Source organism: Saccostrea cucullata, unplaced genomic scaffold (assembly GCF_032062105.1).
Source record: "Saccostrea cucullata isolate Sc308-1 unplaced genomic scaffold, CSIRO_AGI_Scuc_v1 ctg14, whole genome shotgun sequence".
Classification (NCBI taxonomy): Eukaryota; Metazoa; Mollusca; class Bivalvia; order Ostreida; family Ostreidae; genus Saccostrea; species Saccostrea cuccullata.
The window spans coordinates 661,937-678,334 of record NW_026941090.1 but is presented as its reverse complement, the minus strand read 5'-3'; the positions used below and the strand labels follow the sequence as shown (position 1 = coordinate 678,334).

Sequence of the window (16,398 nt, the reverse complement as noted above, 5' to 3'; positions counted from 1 at the left end):
TAACTGTTACAGATAACTTTTATGTCCTGGTTACTCCAAGGACACGGCAAAAATAACACACAGTCACCATTAAAAAAATCATATTCTTACTCTTTTTCAATCACATTTTAGCATGCATTTAGACAGTATTAAACATGTACAACACAATAAAGGTCATTTTACACTGCTTAATTATATTTACTACATCAATAATCAGAGCTGAAGTGAAACATTCGGCGAAATCACAAGCAATTCTCTTTAATTTTACTCAGGTTGAAGGACTTTTTTCAGTATTCAAGTCAATTTTTAATCGCACTTAATTTTTTTCTACACTTGTAGATTGTTGTTATATAAAAAAAAATTTGATTTTTATTGCAATATTTTCAAAAAAGCTTGTATAACAGGAATTTGGACATTTTTTGAAAATGACCCATATATCTCTTTGGTTTCCGTGTAATATGCTGAATCGGTTAAGTGCCATATTTTCTTAGGTAATCAATCCTAATTCACTTCCGGTGAAAACAAAGGTAAGGAGTTTTATTTCTCTTCAGACTCTTGAAAAAATACGTTTCCTTTCTCCTCATTGTTAATTAGGTTTATGAGTGTAAGACATTGTTTTAAGTATAAGTGTAAATACATGTTACACAGGAAGAACATGAAGGTTAAGCAAACACAAAATTGAAAGTAAATAAAAAAGTGTTAGTCATTTCGCGATGTCCTCAGAGTATCCGGATCACAGTGACAGTGCCGTGAGTATAGGGGATGGGTTGGGGGTGGGTGTTAGGGTGAGCTTACTCAGTTTTACTAGTGAAGAAATTCTGTTTTAGAAAACAGTAGTTGTGTATCCCATTATCTCTGGTCTATTGTGAACAGTGTAAAAAATGAGGAAAAAATATTGTAAATCAGCATTTGAAGACTTAAAAATTGAAAAAGCACTATTTTTTGGTTATTTTGTTTATGTTATATTCATACTAAATCGGAATTTCATTCCTTGGGAAGATCCCAAACTTCTAGGGATTAATCTTCTTAATAGTAATGTTCAAACTACTAGTATTTGCAGATTTATGAATGTTTAAATTAAGGAATGTTTTTTAAGTTTTGTTTGAGTTATTGGTGTGTAAATATACTCAGTATTTGAATTTCTCGCTGCCCTTTATCTTTGCATTTTTACTAACGTTGCTGTAGCACCCATTTCGTTGATTGGACCCGACCTTTTTATCAAAGATGAAAAACTGTATGTATCACATCCACAGCATGGGGAGGGGATATATACCATGAGGGTGGGTATTACTGAGAGATACAAACGTAGTTACATATATTGTTTACAGGTAAAAGCAGAATTTTTGTGATGGGGTCAATTTTGGCATTGTTAGCTAGGGTGTTGAGATTCCTAAAACTAAATATTGTTAACAATTCAATCCGTGTCTGTGACTATATCTATCAGATAATCTTTTTTCATTTCTGTAGTTATACTTGTAGTTATACCTATCTTTTTTACATTATAGAATTGTAGCTTATTTCTACATGAATGTACTGGTTCATCAATATATAGGCGTGATTAAAAAAATCATGTGCAGGGCGGGACAAATAGCTATATATATATAGACAGTAGCAGGGCTTGTAGCAATGGATTGGCGGAATCAAGAGCATGTTTATATAAGGAATAACTGTCAGATTTTTCAATTTCATTTAGAAGATCAATCGATTGGCTTGCGTGATAATTTTGTGCATAAACACCTTCAAATTATCACGCAAGGCAATCGATTGATCACATCATGAAATCGAAAAATAAGACAGTTATTACTTAAATATATATATTGCTAACACATATTGTAATGCAGTGATGGTGCTCTCGGCCATGTGGTTTGGTACCCTGAAAATATGCAAAATGCATATCACATCAAACAATTAAATCAACATGAAAACAATTTACTTCCTGTTGAAGGTATCAGCCTGATAAACTCCAATTTTTCTAAATTCGATCGTCTCTGACTGGTTAATGTGGCCCAATTTAGCATGATTTAGAGATTACAAAGTTAATTTCAAATTTGCTAATATATTTATTTTTTAACCAGAAATCTTTGTTACTTTTAATATCCTGACATATATTACATAAAATTTAATAAAAAAAAATATTTAGAAAAAAACAAATATCTCAAGGTATATGGTATACCAGTAAATAAATATGGTAATTTTAAGTTATATTGTATTGAATTTTTTTTTTCATTTGTAAGCCTACTTCCACATTTAAAATATTAACCTGACAGTATTTTTTTTTAAAAATAATATTAACAAATTGTCTGTTTAATGTTATTGGTACACGAATTTTTTTGTTGTAGCACTAAACATGCTAAAACCAACATAACCTGATAACCCTTTCGCTAGGTTATCATAGAGCTGCTATGTTAAATTTCCTCTTTGTTATTCATGTTGTGCAAGCAGCATAATGGACTAGAATAATACATGGTATTACATGATTTTAACAAGGTTCTTTGTCCTTAAAATTTTTTTTTTTTTACAAAACCTTTTTGCCTTTTCATACATAAACAAAGAGGTAGCTTTGCAAGGTGTTTCTTTCTGATTTTACAAGGTCTCTTTGCATGTTTTGTACTGCTTACAATTTCAACGTACTTGTACATGTTGTACATTACTTGCTTTTCATTCCCTTCTCAATACTTTATCAATGCATAAAATAAGTGTGTCCTGATATACATGTACTAGAACTCCTATTGATGAGATGCTAAAAATACCCTGGAGCACATAAGTACACTAATGTAAAGTAATTAATTAAGTCTCGTAAAACAGGCCTTTATAGTTGTCAATGAGAGGCACATTAACTTGCTGGGAACCGCATGACACAGGCATTCCAAACCAATACACAAATCTGGCCGAGTACACTAGATGGAGTTCTGCAGGTCACTCACCATTAGATCAGGGGGACAAATTCTCCATAGAACTTGTTTTTATCTTGGACCCAGCTCATTCAATGACATGGGTCACTTGTAATTTCTCTGGAGTGTGAGTATATTAAGATAACATGCTCTTTGATGTACTTGAAGATATTTAATCTCACTGAAGGAAAAGGAAGGATGTTGCTTTATTTTTGGGCCTGCAGAATTCTGTGTTTAACAGAAGGCATTGGAAGGAGTTTGTGATTTGAAGTGACAGAAAGTTAACCAGACAGATAAAATTGTAAACTGTATATATTAGAATGAAGGGTGGTGTGGTAGTATAGATGTTCTTGGATGAGTCAGGAGTTGTGAATTTCTTATATTGGGGCGGATTGGTGGTAGGCACTTAATTAAAATGCACATCAGGGGATTAATTCAGTGATCTGTGTGACTCACCTGTATGTAAACATAGGGACAGGACAACACAGGTAATCACCATCTCAGGTGTAGTAATTAGCCCAGCGATTAAATGGTGCAAACTTTTATTTGAAAATGTAATAAAATGAGAGGGTTTTTACTTCCCTAATTCTTTTGACTTAAAACTCAGATATAAAATTGTTAAATGATTTGTCAAATGAATGGGGGAAACTTGTTAAGTTAAAAATTATAAATGCATCATAAATTGAAGTATTTGTTATGAATATAAGTTTGTGATGTGACAATTCTGATATGTCCAATTGACAAGATGGGTTTTTAATTTCGAATAATTTTAAATATGCAGATAGAAATTGAAGAATGTTTTTATCGTCCTTTGCAGTTTGTGACATTATAACACTTTTGATATGTCCTATTAGCAAGACGTATTTTTAAAGCTATACGATAAACCTTGAGAGAAAATTTTTTTGGCATTTGTTTTTATGATGTAAAGATTTGCTAAATCACGATTTCCTCACATTGTCTGCTATATATTATCAGGAATTATAATCACAACATGCAGATATTAGCCCAGGTCCTTTACTATGTTGTAGCTGAACACAGAGATTCATGGACATAACATTGGTATTTCCTTGTAAATATAGATTTCATCCAGGTATAAACAGTAAACTTGTTGACTACCTGGAATTTACCTGTTTATATACATGTATTGTGGATATTCATGGGTGTGTTCTTCGATAGACTGGTTTTATAGAATGTTTTCACCAAATGTATGTAAGACAGAGAATTTTAAGATATTGGATTGTGTGCATTAGTGTTTTGTAACTGAACCATGCAATTTTAAAATCTTTTGAATCTCAGTAATTCATATATATTTAGGATACAGTGTTAAAATGTGAATGACTCTCCGAGTTAGAGTCTTAGATGTGATGCAGTGATAACTGCTTTTATAGAAACCTAAATATGGCTTAAACACATTAAACAGCTGTTAGTTATGTTTTGTATTCTTGATTTAAAAACATTCAGTGACATATGTTTTTTTTTCAAATAGACCTGTTTTCAGATGTTTGGTTGACATTAGTATGTATAGTATGTAAGCCAATCATTTGTTAGGTGGGAGATATGTATTTAAAAAATACAAGAGCATATGGCAGGAAAGTTAGTGCAAAGAAAGGCATATTACAGTTGTATTAATGTAGTACCTCAAGTGGCCAAAAGTGTTTTAAGGAAATAGTTTGGGAAGCAATCGGTCTGATTGAATAGCCTTGTGATAATTCATATACTTTACATGTATAGTGGAATTTCACAAATTTCTAGCAACAAATTAAAAAAAAATTTCATCTGTGGTTAAGTTTCCTTGACCAATTTTATGAACATATGACTTTGTCCATCTTGACCTGTTGACAGCCCATTTCCTTTTAGATGTTTCAATCATTATTGCATACAACAGAGGATTCCTGTACGTTTGTTTTAATTTTGCAGTATATTAGCATGTTTTAAATTTGTGCTGAAAATAAAAAGCTAATGATTTAATTCTATGAAAAGGGAAATTAAATTCTTGTTTTGAATGCAGTATCATTCAGACTCAATGTGAGAACTAAGGGTTGTGTCTCATATTTCATGTTTTAATCTGTGTATAATCATTTCTAATACATGTATAATCTTGAAAAGGTTTAGATATGTGAAAAGTTATGCAATTTCCACAGTAGCACTTTATTAAAAAAAATATCAGCATTTATGAACTAGATAGTAGATATCACACATTTATCTATGATTAGGTATTACACATTCCACATTTTTCATCTTTAAGTCATCAATCTATTCGTTCACACTGACTCTGACCTACTTTTTCCATTCATTTCAGATATATGTAAGAAATATAACAAAACATGCTGAAAATATCCAGCAAATGACTGCGGGAGGATGAATTAAGTCATAATTTGAGATTTTAAAATTCCTCAAAAAGTGAACTCCTTCCATTTAAGTAAGGGATTTCTTTATGTTAAGTAAACACATGAATCAGGTTTCATTTACAGTCGGAAAGATTTGAAAAAAAGTAATTTAACAGATCACTCAACCATCAAAGTGTTTCTTCCTTATAATAATAAACTTGCACTTGCTTGTTGTATAAAAAGATGTCATGGATATTTATAAAAGAAGTTGCTGTATTAATACATGATATAAGGGATTTTTTAAATTAACATAAATGAGAAGTTTTAAATTTTACATAATATGATACTTGTAATATTGTTTAATTTAATGATGAATGTGATAATATTGTTTAATTTAATGATGAGTGCTTTTGTCATATGATATCAAAAGGCCAGTTTGAAAGGGACGATATTGTACATATGTTATATTTCCGTTAATCGTTTGAACTTCCTCTTTGTCTGTAGATGGCTGGAGACGTGAAGAGGAAGGACAATGCCTGAGGAGACCCCAGGACCACACTTCCTTCCTGCTCTAGCAGTCTCGGGGCTTGGGCTGCTTCTCTCTGTCTACTTTCTCATTCTGTGTGTGTGTGGTAAAAAGTAAGTAATGACTATTTGTTAGCAGTTTCTCTATTGAATAAACAAAAATGGAATTTACTGATTTTTAACATTTATTTAAAACTGTAAGTTAATTGGTATAGCACTGGTATGTAAGAAGTGCATATGTATGACTGTGCTAGCTGCATGCAATTGACAGACATTACTTGCAATATTAAGTTCATTATAAGTTGCATATTTTCATTCAGTAATCTGTTTTACCTAATTTGTGTTATAAGATTGATAGTACACATATGTATCATACATGTGATTACCATGTTATAACAATATGCATGAAATGTGTTATAAATGGACTTTGTACACATGTATTTATGACATATATGAAAATGTTGTGTTTGAAATAGGGGTTTTATTACATATAAAAATATTGTGTGTGTTATGTTAAAAATTATGATGCTAAGTACATTAGAGAAATATTTTATTGTGCAAAATTTTCATCAGAAAGGATTATAATATTTTGAAACTGAAATCATATTAATATGCACATTATTAATTGTAAAATACAGATATTAAAAATGAATTTTGGACCATCAAGATACATTATGCTATTAAGAAAGATGATTCAAATGCATAATTATGTCTTAGTAACTAAACTATTTACATATTAAATGACCAAATTTTTACAAAATTGTAAAACAAATTTAAATATTTATCATGCTTAAAATATGTATGTGGGTTTAAGTGTATGTAAAATCACCAGTTGATCATTTTGTAGAACATGACTGATCCAATATTATTAGTCATATTAAAATTCAGCATGCATGTATATTTCAGGTCATCATTGATCAAACTATATACGTCATTTGCCCTACTTTTAAAACATACAATCAGGTATAAAAGCATGTGCTTGAGTAATGTGTTCATGTATAGGTGTTCATGTATCAGGTATACATGCATGTACTTGAGTTAGGTGTTCATGTACATGTACATGTATTAGCATTTTACATGTACTAGCTAGTAGCTAGTACATATGTATATGAATTTATCATGCTCAAGAGTGTGATTATACATGTATCCCTTTTAATGAAATATATATATGATATTTCCTTTAATTGAAATTCATCCTCAAACTTACCAAATGCATTTTAATCTATTTTAGCAAAGAAAAGAAGGAAGAAAAGAAAGAAGAGACAGCACGGCTGAGGAATGGGACAGATTCACAGGTAGTGTCTATTTAGCTTTTAACACCCTTGTAAGTGGCAGACATATATGTTTTCTTCCTTCTTTTAATTGTGAATAAAAAAGCTTATTTTTATAAACTGATATGTCTGATAAAAGCTGAGGACATCAGTCTGATATATATATATATATATATATATATATATATATATATATATATATATATATATATATATATATATATATATATTTAATTAGAATGTTCATCCACTTCCTTTGTTTTTCCTTGTATGATACTCATTGTTTTGCCACAATTAAAAAAATGAGAAAGGTTTTTATCAGAATGCCTAGGATATGTAAACTTTTAAAGCATACTATATAGTTTGTATATTTTGCAGGTGAATAGCATTGCAATAAATGTTGATGACAGTGTTACAGTCTTACAAAGTCCAACAGCTAATGGACACAACAGGTAATCTATTGGTACATGTACTATTTCGAAGAAACTGTAAAATCACACACATTTTCTTGAGGTCAAAGTTTTGTGGTTTGAGGAAAAATATGAATTTTTGAGGATTTAATTTTGAGGATGAAAAATTGTTGAGTAGTTTTGTATGTTAGGCCAAAAAAAATTAATCAATAGTTTCTCAAGCACCGCTGCATCAGTTCAAAAACGGCCAAAAAAGGGAAATAACTCAATTTTTTATTTTTCCAAGTTGAAAATTCCCCTTTTCATAAATGCTAAGATAGACGTTTTTGTTAGACAAACAATACATTTCTTCTAAATTTTCAATATTCTATGAATTAACTTTTAAATAAATGTTTGGAATAACATTATTTAAAGTTAAATACATATTATAACTAATTCCAGAGAACAAAAATTAAGAATTAGAGGTATATTGATTTTATTGAACAAATGACTAAAAAAAGAAGTAAAACCTGCTACAAAAAAAAAGCCTGCCTGCTGCATTGGATTTTGAATTTTTTGGCCTAGCTGAGAAACAATTGATTAATTTTTTTTGGCCTTACATTTTACATTTTGTGGTGGACTTAAATGCATGGGTCTCTTCATACCTTGAAAACCATGAAAATTAAACCCCCCATGATAATTAGTGATTTCACAGTACTTGAGGGTTTGTCCAAGGGTATCCAGTGTTTAATCATGAGAAATTTCTTAAAATTATATTAAGTCTCAGACTGTTAGTTTGATGAATTTGGAATCATAGAATGTCGAATTCTATTACTAGTACAGGAATTATTATCCAATCCACTGGTGTAGAAATCTAAGTGCATGTCATTCAGTTGGAAATCCCATGCATCTCTGATTGTACATGGATAACATATATTCTTGGCCCTAAATAGATTAACAAATATTCTTGGCTCTATTAAAATAGACTTAACTTCCTCATCCAAATTGTTTGACAATTTAGCAACACCATCCAGTAGCCATCTTACCAATGTCAATTGTTTCCTCATAGGATTTTTTAAAAGAAAGTAATGAATGTCACAGGTTCAATAGATTTAATATCAGATCTTTTATGTGGTATGATGTAAAAGAAATGGGATTCTGTTTTACAAAAAAAAATCATATTAGTGCAAATTGACAATGAGCAGCATGCCTGCTATTTAAGATGTGTACTAAGTTTTATGGCAGAAATATACCAAGTATAACTGTATTTGTAAAATATGAGCATCATGTGAGGGGAAGGTTGGGGAGGGGGTTTAGAGGAATATACAAAAAAGTCTTAATTAATACATGTAAATCTTTCATAACAGTATATTTCCTTTATATATATGTGCTATATCTAAGAGAACTTTAAACCATTGCTTTAAAATATATTTATAGATATAGTGGAGGAAGTCCTAAAGGTGGCTCCTCCCCTCACCCACCAGGGACCAATCACAGAGAGCTGCCTCAACCTCCGACCTCCAGCAGGAACACCATTGGAGGAAGGGCCAATCCATTCCAAGGTGATATCAGAAACAAGAGAAACACAATAGGGGAGGCGGGGCTGACAGAGGACCAGGACGATTATGACCACCTGATGCGACAAGGATTCCAGAAAAACAACTTGAGGAGGTCTAATTATGATCATATACAGCTTGGAGAGGATGGTCAGTTCCATGTTCAGGCGAGGAAGACTGATGCTCCTGCAACAGAGGAAATGCCCGAAAATGACTACGCTGAAGTAGAGAGGGAGAATATTTATGAAGGTGTAAAAGACAAGCAGCCAGAAACAGAACCTAAGGTGCAGGCGCCAGCTTCTTCAATGGTAAAGAAACCGTATGATCCATATTCCAGTGTGAATGATGATGAGGATGATTCAGGTGATATAGAACCTGAGAAGAAACCATATGATCCATATTCAAAGTTGAAAGGTGACTCTAATTCTGGATCTTTTAAAAAGAAAAATGAGACTGAGGAAAATGTCAGTGCTAATTCACAAGTTAAAAAGAAAGAGTATGATCCATACTCTAGTGTGAAGGACGGGGACTCCAATTCAGGATCTTTTACTACAAAACCTTATGATCCATATGCCCGTGTGAAAGATGATAAGGATGAATCTAGTGGAGGGACTTTCAAGGACATTGATCCTTATTCTACTGTCAAAGAAGAAAGGACACCAAGGGGAAAGGGCAAAGACGACCCCTATACTAAGGTCAAGGACATGGCAAGAAATGACTTACCTGTGGATGAAATTGAAGACCCCTATAATAAGGTTGTGGATGACCCTTATAATAAAGTGAAAGGTGATGACCCTTACAATAAGGTGAAAGGTGATGACCCCTACAATAAGGTGAAAGGTGATGACCCTTATAACAAGATGAAGGAGGATGATCCTTACAACACTGTCAAAGGTGATGATCCGTACAACAAAGTGAAGGATGAAGAGCCAGAGGATCCGTATAACAGTGTTGATGAAGATGAAGGATCCCCTGAAGGGGCAGAAGGTCAGACTCACGACCGACCTACATCTTATCAGTATTCCACCGTCAACAAAGTGAACCAAGAACTGAAGGGAGGGGGCTTTAGTGTGGTGGGGGAGTACGCACAGGTTATAAAGAACAAGGACTCTGAAGTGAATGCTAACCGGCCCCTCCCCACCCCGGCAGCTAATGTTATCCAGAGGGAGACGGACCCTTATCAGTTGCCACCAGAACCACCCAGGCGGTACCAGGAGGATTACAGTGAAGAAGGGAGTCAGTCGGGGGTGTCTCATTCTACAAATGGTCACACTACTGTAACGTCAGGTGGGGCCATGGGGGGCAATGGAGCAACTGCTGGTACGGGGGCTCCAGCAGCAGCAACAAGCAACACAGGCAGCACAGCAACAGGTCAGTAAACTGCAAAATGAAGTAGGATTAATGTAGGGAAATTGAATGGAGTTTTGAAATAATTGAATTTTACACAGTTTGTCAATAATTTTTCCTATCTTTGAGATAAGTGTCAGTAAGACTCTATATGAAATGCAGAGGAACCACACTGTCTGTCTGTCCCATCTATCTGTCTGTCTGTCAGTGCTCAGACAATAGTGCTAAAATATTTATAAGTGATTATTCCAAGTGACTTACCTTATGTGTTTTTTTTTGTTCTAAACATGAATGTTTTAACCTTCCTATACAGACTTAAGTGAGGTCCTCTCTGACTATGTCAGTTTTCTAGATAGACATTTTAAGTCTCTGGTTTATAATCCTGTTACAGAACCTACAAAGCATAAGGAGCCCCCCTACCACAAACTGACTGCCCGGGAGTCCATGGCCAGCATCAATGCCAGGCGGGCCCTCAACACGTATGAAGAGGTTCCTGATAAGGAGAATATGTATGCTACGGTATGTGGGGGAAGAAATATGACATTATTTATTAATTTGAATATTAAAAGATGGTCTCTTTGAAAGAACAAGGATCATATATGGACCATTAGATTCAATAGTTTTTTCAGTATAAATGTTATTTAGATTTTGAATTTCTTGAGTTAGAGATCACTTGAAATGTATATATCAAGTTTTTCGTATGTCACATCTTTATATTTTGCTTCAGGGTTCTCCACAAGGGGTTTTACCATGGCGGCCCGCCATGGTTAAATTTATGTGCGCCATGGTTAAACGAGCTGCGCCATGGTTAAAATCGTTTAAATTTTATTGCATTTCAGTCCTGACACCTACTTTTTTAATGACTTAGTAGTTAATTGTGTTTAAATGACTTCCATGCACCTCGAGCCTAAGAAAGCGGACTGTGCTAAACAAATACAGTCGTTAATCAGTGACTATATGCTGTGATATATATAGATGATCAATATTTTGAGAGCTTATTATCCTGTACACATGTAAATAATTTTGGTGAACTTCAACATGTTCACTATATCTTTATTAGATATATAGGCCTAACGGGTTTATAAAAGATGACTATTTCGAGCATGATAATCGTCATGCATGCTGTGTCAGAAAAAAATACTCTGTAAAAATTAAATATTCCTCTGTAGATAATCAATTTCCCATACTCTGTTTTTTAAAGCTTTAACTTTATATCATTTTGATAAAATGTCCATAGGGCCTAACGTCTCAGTCGCCATCCTTGCATGCTTAGTTTTAATCGCGGTAGAGTCGTAGTTTTAGAGTTACTTCCCGTTGTTATGAAACTCGCGTGGCGCTATTTTTAGCACTGAGCACGTGGAGAAGTAAACAAAACTTGGTGAAAAATAGTAAAACGTTTAGAAAAAAGGAATACTGGTCCAAATGTTCCTTTGTGTGTTACCTTAAGAAAATACTACCCATTCATCAGTTTTATAATTATATTGAAACAAAACATTTCTGTTCATAAACAAATTCTTATAATTATTAATTTCTGAAAAATATTGCCTGGATGCCATAGTTACTGACAACTGTATCAACATTTTTTCTTTAAATTCCTTTAGATGGTTCCTACAGTTTGGGGCAAATTTTAGTACATTAGTGAGGTAAGATAATGGATAAATCCTTTTAAATTTAATTATTATTTTTTAACTTTAAAAAGTGTTAGTTATTCCACTGTTTTGTGTTGCAGTGGTTAAGCTTAAAAATTGTAAAACCAATCATTGTCTAATGAAGATTAGGAAGTCTAACAGGCAGTTGTGTTATTTTGCCTTCGCGCTTCCTCCATGTTTTTCAAAAATAATTAAAATCCCTGACTGTATTCTCAGGGTGGGATTGTTTCTTTAAAAAACAAGGTCTCTTTATCTTAGTGTAAACAATTACATACTGGGGTAAATTAAATGTTGATTGTTTTGAATTGACAGACTTTTTGCACAAAGTAAACCTTGCTCTTCAAAATACACATTTGTAGGAAATATTTATGATCTTTAATCAATTCATGTATTAACTGTTTAAAAATAATTAAAAGTTCCAGATCTCAAGGTCAAAAGACTTGGTACTCAAAGAAAGGTCTTGGAACAAGAAATTTTCATGCGAAATTTTGAAAGCCGTAACACTAACCATTCAAATGTTACAGTCAAATTAAAGTTTTTTTGGACAAATAGGCAGAAAGCTCAGACTAAAATTATATGTACCGAAATATTTCATTTGTGTGTGGGGGTATAAAAACAATAAAAGCATGCATGCCTCTTGGAGTTAGAGCAATGCAAAATATAATGTCTTGGCTGCATGTAAATAAGTAAACATCAAAATGTCGAAGAATAAAAATTGTGGAAAAGAATGTAGATGTACAATCCTTACATTAGTAAAATTTTTTTGCATGCAGTGTGTCATTAACAACGTGTGGTGAAGTGTGCATCCTTGCACATTCAATTTAGACTGTGATCTCACAATGCTTAACTTAATAATTTAAAAGATGTTTGCAGCATAAATATTTAATCTCCACTAGAGCTTTTTTTTTTTTTTAACTTGATGGTACTGGCAATAATCACAGAAAGAAAGATAACTCTAATTGTTGGCTCCGTTTCAGGTGGAGGGAGGATCTGGTGATGGCGTAGTGACTTCCAGGGGTGCAGCACAGAACAGCCTACGACCAATCAGACAGGAGCTGTATGAGGAAATTCCAAGTAAGAAGTCTGAATACAAATAACAATCGGTATTCTTAGCATAATTTCATATTCTACAATGTTCAGTCCCTGAAAAAAAATCACATATATCTTAGCTAATGATAAATAAAAATTAAACCCATGGACCTTTGCCTGTATATAATCTGCACGTCAAGCATTTAGTACAAGATGATTGATAATTTATTCACGAGGCATAGCCACTGGAGATATAAAAATCTTTAGTAATTTAAAATGCTCAAAAGTGATTTCAACTGATTCAAAATATTAAGTAAAGAAAAAGAAATATAAACTAGTAAGTTATTTGCACTTCATGTTTTATTTATGTTAACTGTAGATGGGGATCAGCTTCCAGCTCCCGCCCCTCCCTCCCTGGACACACTTCACCTGATGACGGAGGGGAAATCTAGACTGTCCGGTGACCCAGAAGGCAGTAACCGGTCATCTTATTCTGAGAGCCAGAAATCCCCAGGGGGTACCACCAGCCCTCGGTATTCCACAGGATCAACAGAGGCCGCGGCCGTGGGAATGATAAATCCAGCATTTGATGGTGACCCAGATTCCATGGGGATTTCACTGGACCCCAATTACACAACAGTGAGGGACTGCATTCCTGACAGACAAGTGGAGGGGGACCCTAATTACGAGAGCGTGGAGGAGGTCAAATCTAAAGTACAGGAAGTGGAGGAGGAGAAACAACGGCAGGCCATGAGGGAACGTAAGAAACGTCTACACGTGTACGAGGAGGTCGGGGAAGGGGAGACAAACCCTGTCAAGGAGCGAGTGCTGAGGGGACACATGTACGAGGACTTAGACGGGGTCAAGACACAGAAACAAGAGCTCAATAAGAATGAGGAGGATAGAAAAGATTCCGACGTGTGGAAGAGAAGATCTGACGTTTTCAGTGAAAAATTATAACTGCCATGCTCTGAATCTTAACTGCCTTCTTAATGTCAATGAAAATGTATTTTGTAAAAGTTTTGTTCAGTTGTGATATCTTTCGTAATGTCTTTTTACTGTTTTACAATTTTTATATTTTAGTTTTATAGTTAAATGTACAGTATATATTATTTCTGCATCATAATATATAACAGCTGGTATCCAACTCCATTAAATCACCAAGAATATTGTTTGATTGAATATCACTTGATATGTTCTTGATTTTTTTAAGCTTTCTGGAACTTATACCTTTTCTTGTTTTAATCTTGAAAATAATTGATTTTTTTCGTTTATACATGCAATATAGCATCATGCATTGCTAACAAAACCAGAAAAAAGCAATATCTTTAGAGTCAATTAAACTAATGTTAATTATGTATTAAAATTACAATACTTCGGAAATATGAAATGTTGCGCCTATGACTGTATGAAATTAAAAGTGCTGCACAAAGTCATGCACAGTCGAATTAGACTTGGTCATGTTCAAAGAAAAATTAAAAGTTCAATTGTAACATCTCAACAAATTGCAAAATTAGTTATATCATGATTTTACCACAAAATACCATTTTAATTTTTTTGATTTATGTCTTTGACTATGATTTTTCAAAAATAATTTATAAATTGAGCTCATGTTCATATGATTTTTTATTTTATATGTTAGAGACATACATTTTGTTATGCATAAAATACAAATAGACCAAAGATTTTTGTGTAACTCATTTTGAAAACACTTGCACACACATATACATGTATATCATTTTTATGTTTTCATTAATTTGTTAAAAGTTCTTGTTATTTTCATGTTTTGAGACAGAAATGAAAGTGAATGAGAGAAAAATCACGATTTTAGAAAAAAGCTTGTCAAATGTAAGATATCATATGATGGATAAATGTTCTTTATCTTGCTGAAATCCAAGTGCAAATGAACTGATTGAATTATTTTTAGACAGAAAGACTGTATTTATTCAATGCTACAAATAACTGACTGATTGAATAAGTATAGAGTCATACCTATGTATTCCAGTATTTGCACTTTCAAATTTGTTATTTCTTGACCAGTGATTTAGTTGCTAAGAAAAATCATACAAATAAGTAAGTAAGTATTATACGTAAATATAATTAGTAAATCTTAAGAAAATATGTTTCACATATCAGAAATTATATTTTATCCTGTTAATTATTTATTATTCAGACAGGTTTTAATTAAAGAAGTACATCATCTTACTGTTGGCATATATTATATACAATGTATATAATGTATTATCCAAATTCATGCATTTTGACTGATAAACTTGTATGCTTTGAACATCCTCTTCAATTATTTACCTTGTAATTTCCACGTAGACTGCAGGGGTCTACATGGAGTGATTAAGTTGTTTTTTTTTTTTTTTTTTTAAGATCAAACAATGTATTTTAGGTTTGGTAAAATTTTTATAAGTCCAGGGTATGTAAATTTGAAAGTATGTAATTTTTTCTCAAATTTACAACATGTAGTAAAAAATTAGCACCAGAAATGCCCTTCTGAAACATCAGCTTTTTAAATTTAATTAAAAGACTTATTTATTCAGAACTATTACCACATGATAGACTTATGTGTTGTGAAGTACAGTGTAAAAAACATTGAAATAAAATTCAAAATGAAATGTGTGTGTATATTTCCTTACTTAACTTCTTTATTTAGAGAAAATGCATAAATTATTTGAAAATCCTCCATTTAGAACGATCATTCTGCAAATTTATGATAGACAAGAGTGTCTATATGTGTAACTTTTTTTTAAATCCATGACTCATAATTTGTCAGATGGGTCTTGAGTAAGGGTGGCTCTGTTAATCTTTTAGTAAAATTGCAGTAATTTGAACGACTTCTGTTCACCTCTATCCTGGAGCATAGAAAAAATTTTAAAAATCATAGAGGTGTATAGAAGAAGCATTAACAGAGCCACCCTTACTCAAGACCCATCTGACAATCTAAGTGCATACTGACAATGAGCAAGATCTAGAGTGAGGCACTCTAGATCTTGCTCATTGTCAGTATGCACAAAATTGAGAAATGCATAACTTTTAAGACAGGAGTTGTGGAGTTATGGCAAGGCTCTAATGACCATATATTGTAAACAATCCTTTGAAAATCTTCTCTCCACCTGGGAATCTAGAAAACAAACAAAGTTCATGGTTATGATAAAATAAGGTATCTATGCAGAATTGTTAAAAACAAGGCCCTTGTGAGCTCTATTGAAATACTGGTGTAATTTATTTTAGTGGACAAAGGATTTTAACTCTTTGCAGATGAACAATAAGAGGAGTACTGAATATTTTAGCGTTTAAAATTTTAGTGGCTACTATCAAAACGCTAAAATAAGCCAAAATTAGCACCCCATTAATAGAAGCCGTTATAGGGTACATTAATTCTTGGAAAATTTTCTTTTATGCTTTTGAGTATTGAGCAGATAAACT

The 16,398-nt window shown here is 32.8% G+C and overlaps 1 protein-coding gene across 1 annotated transcript; it reads left to right on the top strand.

Moving 5' to 3' along the window:
- The first annotated feature begins 5,232 nt into the window (after positions 1-5,232).
- On the top strand, positions 5,233-15,587 carry LOC134257109 (uncharacterized). The gene is made up of 8 exons (XM_062739751.1): positions 5,233-5,289; positions 5,702-5,836; positions 6,954-7,017; positions 7,372-7,445; positions 8,820-10,309; positions 10,677-10,804; positions 12,912-13,008; positions 13,343-15,587. The coding sequence occupies exons 2-8, from the start codon at positions 5,730-5,732 to the stop codon at positions 13,921-13,923; spliced, it is 2,541 nt and encodes an 846-aa protein (XP_062595735.1). The 5' UTR covers positions 5,233-5,289; positions 5,702-5,729; the 3' UTR covers positions 13,924-15,587.
- The last annotated feature ends 811 nt before the right edge of the window (positions 15,588-16,398 follow it).